This window comes from Copadichromis virginalis, linkage group LG7, assembly GCF_057382275.1.
Source record: "Copadichromis virginalis isolate Kocher_CV1m ecotype Utaka linkage group LG7, C_Virginalis_male_GT1.1, whole genome shotgun sequence".
Lineage (NCBI taxonomy): Eukaryota > Metazoa > Chordata > Actinopteri > Cichliformes > Cichlidae > Copadichromis > Copadichromis virginalis.
This window is the reverse complement of record NC_140624.1, coordinates 40,031,392-40,043,609: the sequence shown is the minus strand read 5'-3', so window position 1 is coordinate 40,043,609 and position 12,218 is coordinate 40,031,392. Positions and strand designations below refer to the sequence as shown.

The window sequence follows — 12,218 nt, the reverse complement described above, 5'->3', positions numbered from 1 at the left end:
CAAAAACGCAGTCTCTTAGAATTTTTGTTTCTATTTTCAACATGTCAAAAGCAGACTTCAAACTATATACCAGTTTTTAATCCTACAGTACAGTTATGTGGATTTTTTTGATAGATTTGTCCAATCCATAAAATTAGGATTAAGAATTCTAACTAAGCGATTAGTATCTTATTAGGAAGTGACATAGGGAACATGTCCTATTTCAAAAAGTGTGACATCTGGGGTCTGCTGTTCTCTTTGTAGCTAATTAAGCCATCATGGCAGGACCTAAACAGCTGTTTTGGGTTTTGAAAAATGAAACTACAACTTCCATAATCAGCATAAACTGATTGTGGAAGTTTTTAGCTATCAGACAACAAGATAGCAGGATGATACTGATTAATGAGTACCATGTACACAGCTACCTCCTGTTACTTTCAATTTATATTCCTCAAATTCCTTCCATTTTATGCAGTATTTACAGCCCCTGTGTAAGTCTCACGTCCGCTCTGCTAGTTTTATTACAGAACCTAGAAGGAAACATCTGGGTAAATATTTTAAAAAGTTATTCGTGATTTGGTCTTGACCTTGTGACCTGTGAAAGTGTGGCTATGATGCTAACTAAGCTGTTTCATTGTTTCACAGATTAGCTAGACCTTGTATTTCTGACTTCCTTTTTAAATGATTTATGTGCCTTTTTAAAGTGTAGCATCACAAAAATCCTTTTTATACAAAACATAGTCATTCCCAGTTTGCATAAATCTGTATTTCATATGTTATTCTGATGTTTTTGTCATTACTTTTCTATACAGTAAGCATATTACTGCCATTCAGCTAGAATAAGGTAAAACTGCTTTTGGAGGCCCTTATTTGCTATGAATTTTAGATGTTTCCCATCATGCTAAAAATATCTATGCACCACACATGCCCTGGGTTAGCATAAAGCTGGTTATTTCGATAGTGTCCCAGCCGCAAGTCCCATGACACTACAGATGTCTGGTGGCAAACACCTCTATATGTCACCTGCTTTCTCCCATTGAGAGAGGTTGATGGCATTCCCAGCAACACTGCTGCAACCAGGTCCATAATAATCATGAAACAGATGCCCTGAAGAGTTCAGTGTTCAACTGAGAACAGCTACAATCTTTCCATTGCTCATCTGTCACATGGTCTTTGGCTTCAACACTGCTGAGGTGACAACTGCTCCCTTAAGGTCAACTCATCTACCAAGCACCTGTTATTCAGACAACAAAATTCTCACTGAATCTGAAATGTATGAAATGAGTGAAAATGACCACAATCTTCACTCTAAAAAGCCGCTGGGTATGAATGGTGTAAACCATGGGGGAAATATGTTCCCGCAGATTTGTAATAGACATTTGGAGAAATAACTAGAGAGTAAAAGTAAATACACTTTAATTATTTTGAAAATGGAGAGATATTTGTTTGACTAGCTGCTCGCTGTAAGAAAAGGGTCAAAAAGAGACATTACTGTGTATTTAGGAGGCTGAATGTAAAGAGATGCAGCACTTGTGCATTGTTCTTGTAGATTACTAAAGATCTAAGAAACATTTAAATATCCCATTAGATACTACATTGCTATCAGCTCAATTTTAGTAATGTAATGCAGTTAAAGAACTACAAAACAGATTCTTTCTTTTTGTTTTGTTTGTTTGTTTTTGTGGATTCCAGTATCTACTTAACTTAGTGATTAGCTGCAATTATGTCATTTTACTCTCATAGTTGAAGTCATAGCTTAATGGATTGATTCCCAGTCAGTGTTGGGAAGGTTACTTTTAAAATGTATTCCACTACAGATTACAGAATACATGCCCCAAAATGTATTTTGTAACGTGTTACGTTACTCAATGAGAGTAATGTATTCTGAATACTTTGGATTACTTAATATATTATCAGCAGTTTTACAACTACGTGAATGTACTTTTGCTGTGTGATTTATTACTATTACTGAAGGATACTCGCCATACCAATACCAACCAGATTTTTAAATCTTAATATAAAATGAGTAACAGTAGGGTGGACATTAGGTAAGGCTGCACTTTTTGCAGCGATCTCCTAAAACTATTCCGTGCAAAACAGGTCCACGGTACCGTAGTAAAGGAACCTCTGGCTAATACGTCGGTTCCGTGTCGGGCTCGTAGCCGAAAACTAGCTTTACTTTGTTGTCTGGGTCAACTTTGCTAGCGAGAGACAGAGAGAGGTGTTGAAAGGCTGCTCCAACAGAACTTATTGTTTCGGAGGAAAACAGTGTACAGTCGAGTCTTAATAGCTCACTTACAACTGGGCTACGCTGCCCATGAGGCTACATTCTTTAGGGCTATGCCTGTAACACTCTGCCTATTGCCTTCATATTAAATACATTTTTGAACACTAATTTTAAAAAATATATTTCTTCAGGTCATTATGCGGGCCGCAAGTAGAGGTGACATGGGCCGCAAGATTGAGACACAGGTATTTGAGCCTCTTAATGCGTGTTTTGTTTGGGTTTCCACCAGCGTGGATTTACCAAAAATAGAGAGGGCATAGCCTAACATATGAAACAGGAATTGACCGCCGTGTAATCCCTTTATTTCAACAAAGTAACTGTATTCTGAATACCACCTTTTAAAACGGTAACTGTAACGGAATACAGTTACTCATTTTTTGTATTTTAAATACGTAACACTGGAACATGTATTCTGTTACTCCCCAGCACTGTTCCCAGTTGGGTATCGATGGTCCTGTGGGTGTATATGGAGATTTGCAAAGTACCTCTATCTTTCAGAAGACAAAAAATGAGATTGAGATGTATTAGATGATGCGCCAAGCACTGTATCAATTTCAATTATGTCCCGTACACATAAGGAATTGTCAGCACTCACAGCTCGCCATAAAGTGACGTGAGGATGCTAACAGAAATGTCAGCATGGATTGCTAAAAGTGATGAATAGCTGGTATAAATAATATGCTTCTGCAGTTTCAGCTCACAGTAATCTTAATGTTAACCTTTAACCTATTTAGCAACGAAAAATAGATATAGATATAGTTGAAACCCAGGTCAAGAAAGTTCTAACAGTAAGAGAGGAAATATGAAGATGCATTTTTCCAACATTTACTCATACTCCAGTGGATGCATCGAGGGCAACTCAGCATAAGGACGCCAAGGATACTTTGGCATGCAGACCGGAGGAGTCAGGGATCGACGCACTGACCTTCTGACTGATAGACGACCCACACAACCACCTGTGCCACAGCTGCTCTGTGCTAACCTTCTGCTAGCATTTACACAGCATCTGTACAAACTCAGCAGTAACCTGAGACCCTTATTTCAGTAACAGTGAGACCAATGTCACAAGACTGGTCAATTGTAACTAGCAACGGCTGATCAAGACTGCAGGAAAAACTGATGGATTTCTCCTAAATATAAGACATTCAGGAAAAACAACTAAACTCGAGTGTGATGGTGAGAAAGAACATCTTTATGCAATCAATAAACATTTAAGCTTTGGATATAACTATTCATGTGGAGTAATTTTCTTAGCATCTAACCAAATCAAAACTAAGCAGAAGGAGCAGACTTCATGTGGGAAACAGCCTGATTACAGTTGCGGCCACTAACGCCTCCGGAAGTGTCAAAACTCTGGAAAGACAGGTGGACTCAGGTGTCTCATTAGAAGCACAAAGAGCTTGTTAATGAGTCCTTTTGTCATTCTGTGTATGCAGATTCATTTTGCTTTGACCACCAATTTATTACCGGAATGACACTCGTTATTTTTATTATTATTGCTTTTTTCTCTCTTTTAAAACTTGCATCATATATGCTGAACACGTTATTGAAGGTTTACTTGAGCCCATCTGATATTTTCTTAGGGTATAAAAAAGAAGCGGCAACTAAGTAAGCTGCAAAGAACACAAAAAATACAAGACTCTCTCTGACATCTGCTGAGGTGGCCAGCCTATAGCCCAGCCTTAAAGCTTAAAGATGTCCCCTGCACCCTCCTAGCATGATCAGAGGTACAAACACTGCAGAGATCTAAGAGTGCTGGAAAATATGAAGACCACAAGCAGGCTAAAGTACACTCATAAACTTGTAAAACATATGATCTGCTCCATTTTACGCTATCGTTTGTTTCGTGGTGTCACAAAATGATTTTTTTCATTGTTCTGATGGTCACTGTAGTGGCTATATTAATTTCTTAAAGTTCTCTCTTTCTCTTATATTTAATATAACCACACTACGGATGGGCAAGCGCCTGTTTTTATGCGTTTTGGTTAGCAACAACGACGGTAACACCATGGCGTGTCCACTTGTTTATGTTCCACATAAATCTTTCACAATAAAGCTCAAGATCCTGTTGAAACATTTCAAAATAAACTTAATCACGTGAAAGAGCAGATTATTTATGGATGAGAAGTAAAAAAGAGCTGCCAGGTGCTAAAAAATAAACCTTAGACTCAAACGTTAGAACAGGCTTTTCCCCACAGCACACTGTGTAATAAATACTCACAAAGAAAACGGCGGCCATTACAACTTATGTCTAAAAATATATATTTTCATGCATCGGTTAAAACACTCGACTCCAGCTACATGACGCACAGCTGGAAACACTTCCCGCAAGTCAAGCTGCCCGAGATTCACAGAATTTACAGAAAATGTTACATTTTTGTGATTTATAACGTTATCGGGACGATAGAATTCTTATATCGGGATATTTTGGTCATATCGCACAGCCCTAGTTGGACTTCACTGAATGATCAGTCTAACGACAACAGGAAACCAAGCCCCTTATCTAAAGAGAACATTTGCTTTCCCCTGGTGAGAGGAATCCTATTCATGTTTATTAGGGATAGCTCAGTAGGTAGAGTGGTGGCCCCATGATCAGAAGGTCGGGGGTTCGATTCCCCTGAACAGCTACCCTGAGGTACCCCTGAGCAAGGTACCGTCCCTACACACTGCTCCCCGGGCCCCCAATGGCTGCCCACTGCTTCACTGAGTGAATGGGTTAAATGCAGAGAGGGATTTTCCCCACGGGGACCAATAAAGTACACACTTTCTTTCTTATAGTTTGTTTTGAGCATGGCTTTGCTATATGTATTTTGATAGACACACAAAAAACCCAAAACTGGACAGGTTTTGTTTTTAAGGTTTGGAGTGAGTTTGCCTCTGTGTGTATATAAATTCTACCCTGAAAACTCTTATCGAAAACAAATATATTTTGATTAGTTCAGTATCTGATGTTCTTCAGCTTGTGAAAATACAGCTACTACATATAGTCTAATATAGATCTGTGTTCTCAATACTAGTTTAGTATGTTTTTTTCATATGCAGATTTCTGTAAGTGGTCATACAAGGGGCAGTAGGAAGAGTGGGTCATCTACTAACAGGAAGGTCAATGGTTCAAGCCTCAGCTACTCCAGCAGGCACTACCTTGGGTTAGCCTCTGTTGTTTAAATGGGCTATAGGCGAGAAAAAAAAAACATAACAAAAATGTACATAATATAACATAGTGCATGTTTCAGATATATTCTTTTAACTTTCAAGAAAAAATTATGTTTAACTCAATTCAGTGGGCTGCATACAGAGTTAACTCTGATTGGTCAATTAGATTATAAAATGCTATGCAAGTACTAGTCTGTTTACCATATACAAAGATGTAATGACATTTACACACATCTGCACAGGGATTCAGGGGACCAACACCCTTAAGATTGCTGATTGGCTGCTCTAACCTCTTTGTGCCTTCTAGGTTTCTCATCTATTATTTCCAGCTACCACAGCCAGTGTTGTTTTTAAAAAAAGAAAAAAAAAGATTAGATGGGTCAGTTTATCTGACCACTAAAGCACTCTGCCTCCACAATAAGATTACAAATGATTTCAAAAAGAAAAGAAACGTGAAACTAATGCAATTGTTAGACTCCACACAGTAATATGTTTCATAGTGTGGAAAAAAAATGTAATGGTAACAGATGATGATGACCCTGACTCAATATAAGTCCACTCTCCGTATCTTTTAATCCCTTTAGCATGAATGTGATCAGACAGCCCAAACAGTCTCAGAGCTTTAGAAATACTGAAATGAACGATTTGGGGAGAAAAACTTTTTTTTTCATCTTTGCAGGTTGCTTACAAACATTCATCTTTGCTCTTTTTCTCTTTTTTCTCTAGCCTCTCCATATAAGTCTTTCCAATACTTTCAGATTCTCCCGAGGCAGGTGTGCGACTGACTTTTCCAAATCACTCATGTGTGAAACAGCTTGAATTAGAACCACTATCACATACAAAGGAAACTAAACCTCATCAAGTAGTTTCTCCCTGTTTTCATGGGGTCAAAGACTGCACGAGGACTCTCACTGGGCAAAAGGTCCTATTTGGCAAGTGTTTCTGCAATATGTAAAACACTGACAAATGAATCAACACCCTTTTTTAAATAAAGTAAAGCAATGGAAGGACCTTCAGGACCTCTGAGCTCACCATGTTTAATAATTACCTTCACTGGATATTCATTCTGCTGATTCGAGTGTTTTGAGGAGAATCTTAGCAGGAAAGGTCAAACAGTACTTGTAATGCAGCGGTGGGTGATCACACATCCACTGTCACTTACATCTCTAGAGTGGAGCAGCTGCAGATTACAGTGCTGTTAAATGCAATTCATTACACATTAGCATTTTACCACAGTGCTGCAGTTATTGACTGTACTACAGTGTGCATCCCCATAAACTACATGCTGTGCAAATGCAAGACGGTGTAGGTGTGTATGAATTATTTGTAACTGCTCGAGTAAACATTTGAAAGATATGAAAGAAGTAGAGTAATGTATACACTGTACATTTGGATATTATTGATTAATTGTTGGGTGGAGAGAACCCAGATTTGGTACTGTGTAAGTCTTACTGTTTAAAATGTATATTTAATTTAATGAAGCCTAAGCTCCACCAAATTGGTGCATTAATTAATAACAGAAAGAAGAGCCCTGAAACACTAACATATTTACTGTAATACAAAGAATGCAAAATATTCTGCTGAATATATAATATAACCTATTTTGCACAATATGGTCTAAAATATGTATAACCACTCCTTTATACGTAACTCTATTGCTATCTAGTAAGAGGAAGGACACATTGTTTACATATTTGAAAAAAGTGCAAATAGTACCATACCTACCATACCTATTTAACAGAATGAGTGAGTCAGCAGAGTTGTACCTGCATGATTAAGATTTAAGGCATGTAAACTGTATCTTGTAGTTTAATCCATTGATGACTGCTGTTAATATATGAGACAAAGATAAGAAAAACACACCCCTACCTTGCAACAGATGAGCAAAATAGCATCATGATGGGAAAGCTAGCTGGAGGAGGGGATGTGAGTGTTGAAAGTGTTGAACAAAGACTAGACTAGGACTAGTAGTGATATTACACTGTGAAAAGGAAACAAAACTAACTAAAAATGTCTGGGAGTATGGGCCATATGGATAGATGATCATCTTTTGTTTAAAAAGTTGGGCACTAAAACTTCCAACTTGCCCTGCTAGCAAACTGGCTTACAAAACTTTTGATGAGATCTCAGACGTACTAAAGAGGCTTTTAAATCTAACACCTCTGGCGATAGCTGAATGGTTCAGGTTTTACAAAAGGAATGAGTCAAATATTGAATTCATATTGGAGTATATGGCAGAGCTTCATAGATTAGGAGAGCATTGCCATGTCGGGGAGTACGCACTAAGGAACAGGCTTGTGTGTGGACTGAGCAATGAGGCCAATCTGAAATGGCTTTTGACAGAATATAGACTAACATTGACTTGCAATTTGGAAATTTCCATATTTATGGAAAACACAGCACACATAAAGTAGTACACAAAACTCAGACTTGATTAAGAAGTGTTAAAATGTTGCACCATCCTGCAGATTTCTAGTTTAAGGATAAAAGTTGCAGGATGGGCAATAAAAGAGGGTACATAGAGAAAATATGTAAATTAAAGACAGACAAAGAAAACAAGAACCAAGGACAAGAAGGTACAGAGGTAACATGAGAGACTCAAATGAGGATGATTTGTCAGTGACAGAAGTTATATGGCTGACACCTAATGTTTACAGAGTGCCATGAAAGATGAAACTAGCCAGTGGGTCAGTGCTCACATCCAGGAAAATGTTCCTAAACTCAACCTGAAATATACAAATGTGGGATTGATAACTTACACAGGAGCGAGAATCACAATACTGCAAAAGCTGAAGTTAAAGGTGAAATATGGGCACATATATGTCTCTTTGGCATGAGATAAAGGCCATGCACCAAACAGAATTGAAGTTGTGTCAGAAATACTATATAGAGATTCAGTGTTGAGGGAGGGGATTGACTGAGCTTGAAGAGAGCGCAAGACCGAGGTTTCACAGGCAAGTCATGTTGTATACGGCTTAAAATCTAAGCAGTGTTTCAGTATTCGGTACACCAAGGAATATTAGCTGTAAAGAACTTATGTGACTGGGCAATGCTAACAGTATCTTTTGGAAAAAAGACAACAAGCAAAGAACTTATTTGTCACTGAATCCCATAATACATATAGACCAATATCCAATCCCACGCAAAGATGACACTTGTGATTCTTTAGCACAGTGAGAGTTTTTAAGAGATTACCTTGCTTGGGCCCTATCTATATCTATAAAGGAAAATATAACAACCATCATACTCACAAGAGTCTATATGAATACAGTAAATTGATCTTTGGCATCGCCACTGCTCCAGTAATTTGGCAAACTGCCCCGAGCCAGCGGCTGCAAGCTATATCAGTCACTCAGTCATACTGAGAGAGCATAATCATTACTGTTCCAGATGATACCATGCATTTTGCAAGCATAGTTGCTGTTCTGACAAATTAGTGGAGCACTAGCTGTCAATCATGGACTCCATAAGAACTCAGCAATCCTGAATGACTAAGTTTACTTAACTGGATTATCACAAAAGTTCTATCAACCTCTCAAGTGTGTTATATTCACTGAATGTGGTGCTGCAGTGGTAACCCAAATGGAAGCAGATCAGTGTATGTGCATATTTTGTCTTCTGTGTCACATTTAATATGTTTGGCTGGTACTGGGTAACTTTTAATTTTTGCCAATGAATTCATTTTTTGCATGTTTGAAAAAGGCAAGAGACAATGTTTTTGGTTTACTAGTGCTATGGGCAGAATACCTTTGTATGTTGGTAAGATAGTAAAGTGGTACCTGGGTGATTTTACATGAACATTGAACTGACACACATCATTTTTTTCTGTTATTGCAAGGGAAGAAACATATAAAAAACATCTATACAGAAATCCATCAAGTTAAGCTGCTGAAATAATCATTTTGTGGGGCATAATTATCACAATGTTTTTTAGGTTTGTCTGGTTTGCAAACTGCATGTATATAGTAAGCCTTACACTGATCCACTATGCTATGGTGGCAATCTGTTTCCCACTATCCTCTAACCATTTTCAAAATTTCCTTTATTACAGAACACAACATGTGTCCTCACAGCCTACACACTGAAAGTGGCAAGTTCTGATCCAGATTTGGATGCAGTACGGCTGGCGTGCTAGGTTCTTTCAAATGACTATAAGACCTACAAAGACCTGATCTTACACAGCCAGACATTTCTCCACAGAGCTGTGTCATTATGATGAATGCTTGCTTCCCCATGTGCAAATGTTCCAACGAAACGTGCTCTCACCCACTTTTTAGAAGACTCACCCCCACCATCATTTTATAAATGTTGCACAACCAAAAATGTTTGTGATCGGCCTAAGCAAATATAAAAAAACAAAACAAAACTGACTGTTCTTCCCCCCGATACAGTAGCAGAATAATAACTGCACCCTATGGAAGTGAGTCGTGCTTATAGAATGCCTTATTAGAGTTTGAGGACATTGCATGAAACTTTGTATCTGTATATTCCCTACCTTGCCAAGTATTCCCCCGAGCTCCCATTGCTCTGTTGTTTATCCATACAATTGGTAGTCCCTGGTATGAGTGCCAAGGCAGGATTATCCTGGGCAGCACTGCCCACGGCACGCGCCCCGAGTTCTAATGAGTCATGGACATAGTGATCCAGAGAAGGGGATCCCATGACCCCATGGGCCAGTAACCCCAGGGGTAACCCTTCTGTTCTCAGCTCAGCCACATTCTGGCTGTCCCCCAAGACCCAGTGAAACTCTGGAAGCGTCATCCGCGTGACCAGCGTCCACAAACGTCGCACCTCGCGAATGTCGCACCCAAATGTCACCAATCCTGTTGTAGATGAGTGTTCTCTAAGGGCCCCCAGCTGTCGCAGGAGAGTTTGCTGCTGGTCTGATTTAGAAGAAGTGGATGATGAAGAAGAAGAGGCAGCAGAGGAAAAATAGGGTAAGGTTGCAATACCTGATGCCACCGCCGAGGTTGATAGTGCAGATGAAGATACTGAAGAGGTTAAGGCAATAGTTGTCAGGTTGACAAGAGTGCCCAGGTGAAAGCGGGTGTTGTTCTTGATGAGGAAAAGGAAGTCACTAATATTCCATTCCTGGCAGAGCAGAATGCTGATGTCCCACCAGCCATTCATCATCAGCAGGGTATAGAGCAGCTGGGATTGTGGAGCCTCCACAGTTCGCATCGCCATTTGGAAATGTAGAGGATTCTGTGAAAAGTTGGTAAAAGGAGGACAGGTGTAATGGGAGTTGAATTGGCAAATGGAGTGGAAGGTAAAAAAAATAGTTGTAGGGGAAAAGTTGAAGTAACAGAAAAAAAACGGGAAAAATGTGATTTTGAAAAGTGGAGGAGTGCATTTAAAAAGGAACGAGGTGAATAGGTGTGACAGGAGGAGAAGATTTAAGGGATTAAAATAAATGGATGAAAAAATGGCACAGGCAGTGGAATTAAATAATACGAGATAGAGAGGAGGGACAGTTAAACATAAACAGAAGGAAATAAAGGAGGAAATAAAAATGTTGTGATCAGAGGACAAAGTGTCGATGGGAATCAGTTGGATTTTATACATGGGAGACAGATAGCAAGAGAGACACAGCATCAGATGATTGGTTTTGGAATTGATGATATTGTGAGAAAAAGCAACATGAGGATAGCGGAGAAATGATGTTGGTGAAAAAGAAAGGAATAGGATGGGCATAAGGAAGTGAAATAAAACAGAAGAGCAGAAGAAGAAACAGGAGAAAGAGAAGGGTTCATAAATCCAAATGTAGTTACTTTTTGTCTTCAGTTAACATAGTTTGCTGTGTATAATGGATAACCTCCACTTACCTGTTTCTATAAATATAACTAATCACATTTTTTAACTGTGTAGTCACTTTGCAGTTCTGAATTGCAGTTCATTTCAAAAGAGCCTTTCCCCTACTCAGCACCACAACATTTAATTTAGTTTACACCTTTGTTGAATTTATGTGATTCATAAGTTCAGCAGTTGATTAATGACCTAGACAGATCAATTAGTACATGGTGGCTGATTACCACTAGGACCTCATCTGATACAATAGAATTGTGCAGTCTCATAGTGTTGTTGTTGTGAGGAAAACCTTTCACCAATTTTAGCATCTTTCTAGAAAGAAAGTAAATTGAGAAGCATGAAATAGATTTATTCCAAAATGTACCGCCTAACTGGCTTTAAGTTTTAAATCTGCTGGACCACCTGCAGAGGTAAAAACAATTTAGCGCTTTATGCAAGTAATGCAGCATTGCATGTATTACATCATTGGCGACACATTTCGTATTACTCTTCTTCTAATCGACATTTTTCATTCTAAATAGTACATTTAAGATTCATTTGCTGCCTTTTAGGTCAGAGCTGGTTTAACTGTTTTGATACACTTGACATGTTTGAATTTGGTTCCTTTGTTCTGTTATTCTGTAATCAGCTAACAAATCCTTGCCAGTGTGGAAAACTTATTTCCAACCGTAGCAGTGCTACAAACAAAACTGCTGATTTTTTGGAACTTTGCCCCTAACATTAAATTAAGTAACAAACACTGGCTGATAAACAGTCCCCAGCCCCCTGTTATTTACATTGACTTGCCACTTTATTATGTACCCCTGTTCAACTGCTCATTAAACACAGATATCTAATCAGCCAGTCGTGTGGCAGCAACTCAATGCATTTGGGCCTGTAGACATGGTCAAGTCAACCTGCTAAAGTTCAAAACAAGCATCAGAATAAGGAAAAAATGTGATTTAAGTGACTTTGACAGTGGGATAGTTTTTGGTGCCAGACAGCCTGGTCT

At 38.7% G+C, this 12,218-nt stretch overlaps 1 protein-coding gene across 1 annotated transcript in view; it reads right to left on the bottom strand.

Annotated features, from left to right (window-relative positions):
- The window catches only part of grin3a (glutamate receptor, ionotropic, N-methyl-D-aspartate 3A), a 57,899-nt gene that overhangs the window by 38,111 nt on the left and 7,570 nt on the right, over window positions 1–12,218 (bottom strand). Inside the window, exon 2 of the mRNA XM_085463345.1 lies at window positions 9,915–10,624. Within this exon, the coding sequence (XP_085319471.1) occupies window positions 9,915–10,624 (710 nt within the window). The remainder of the gene's footprint in view (window positions 1–9,914; window positions 10,625–12,218) is intronic.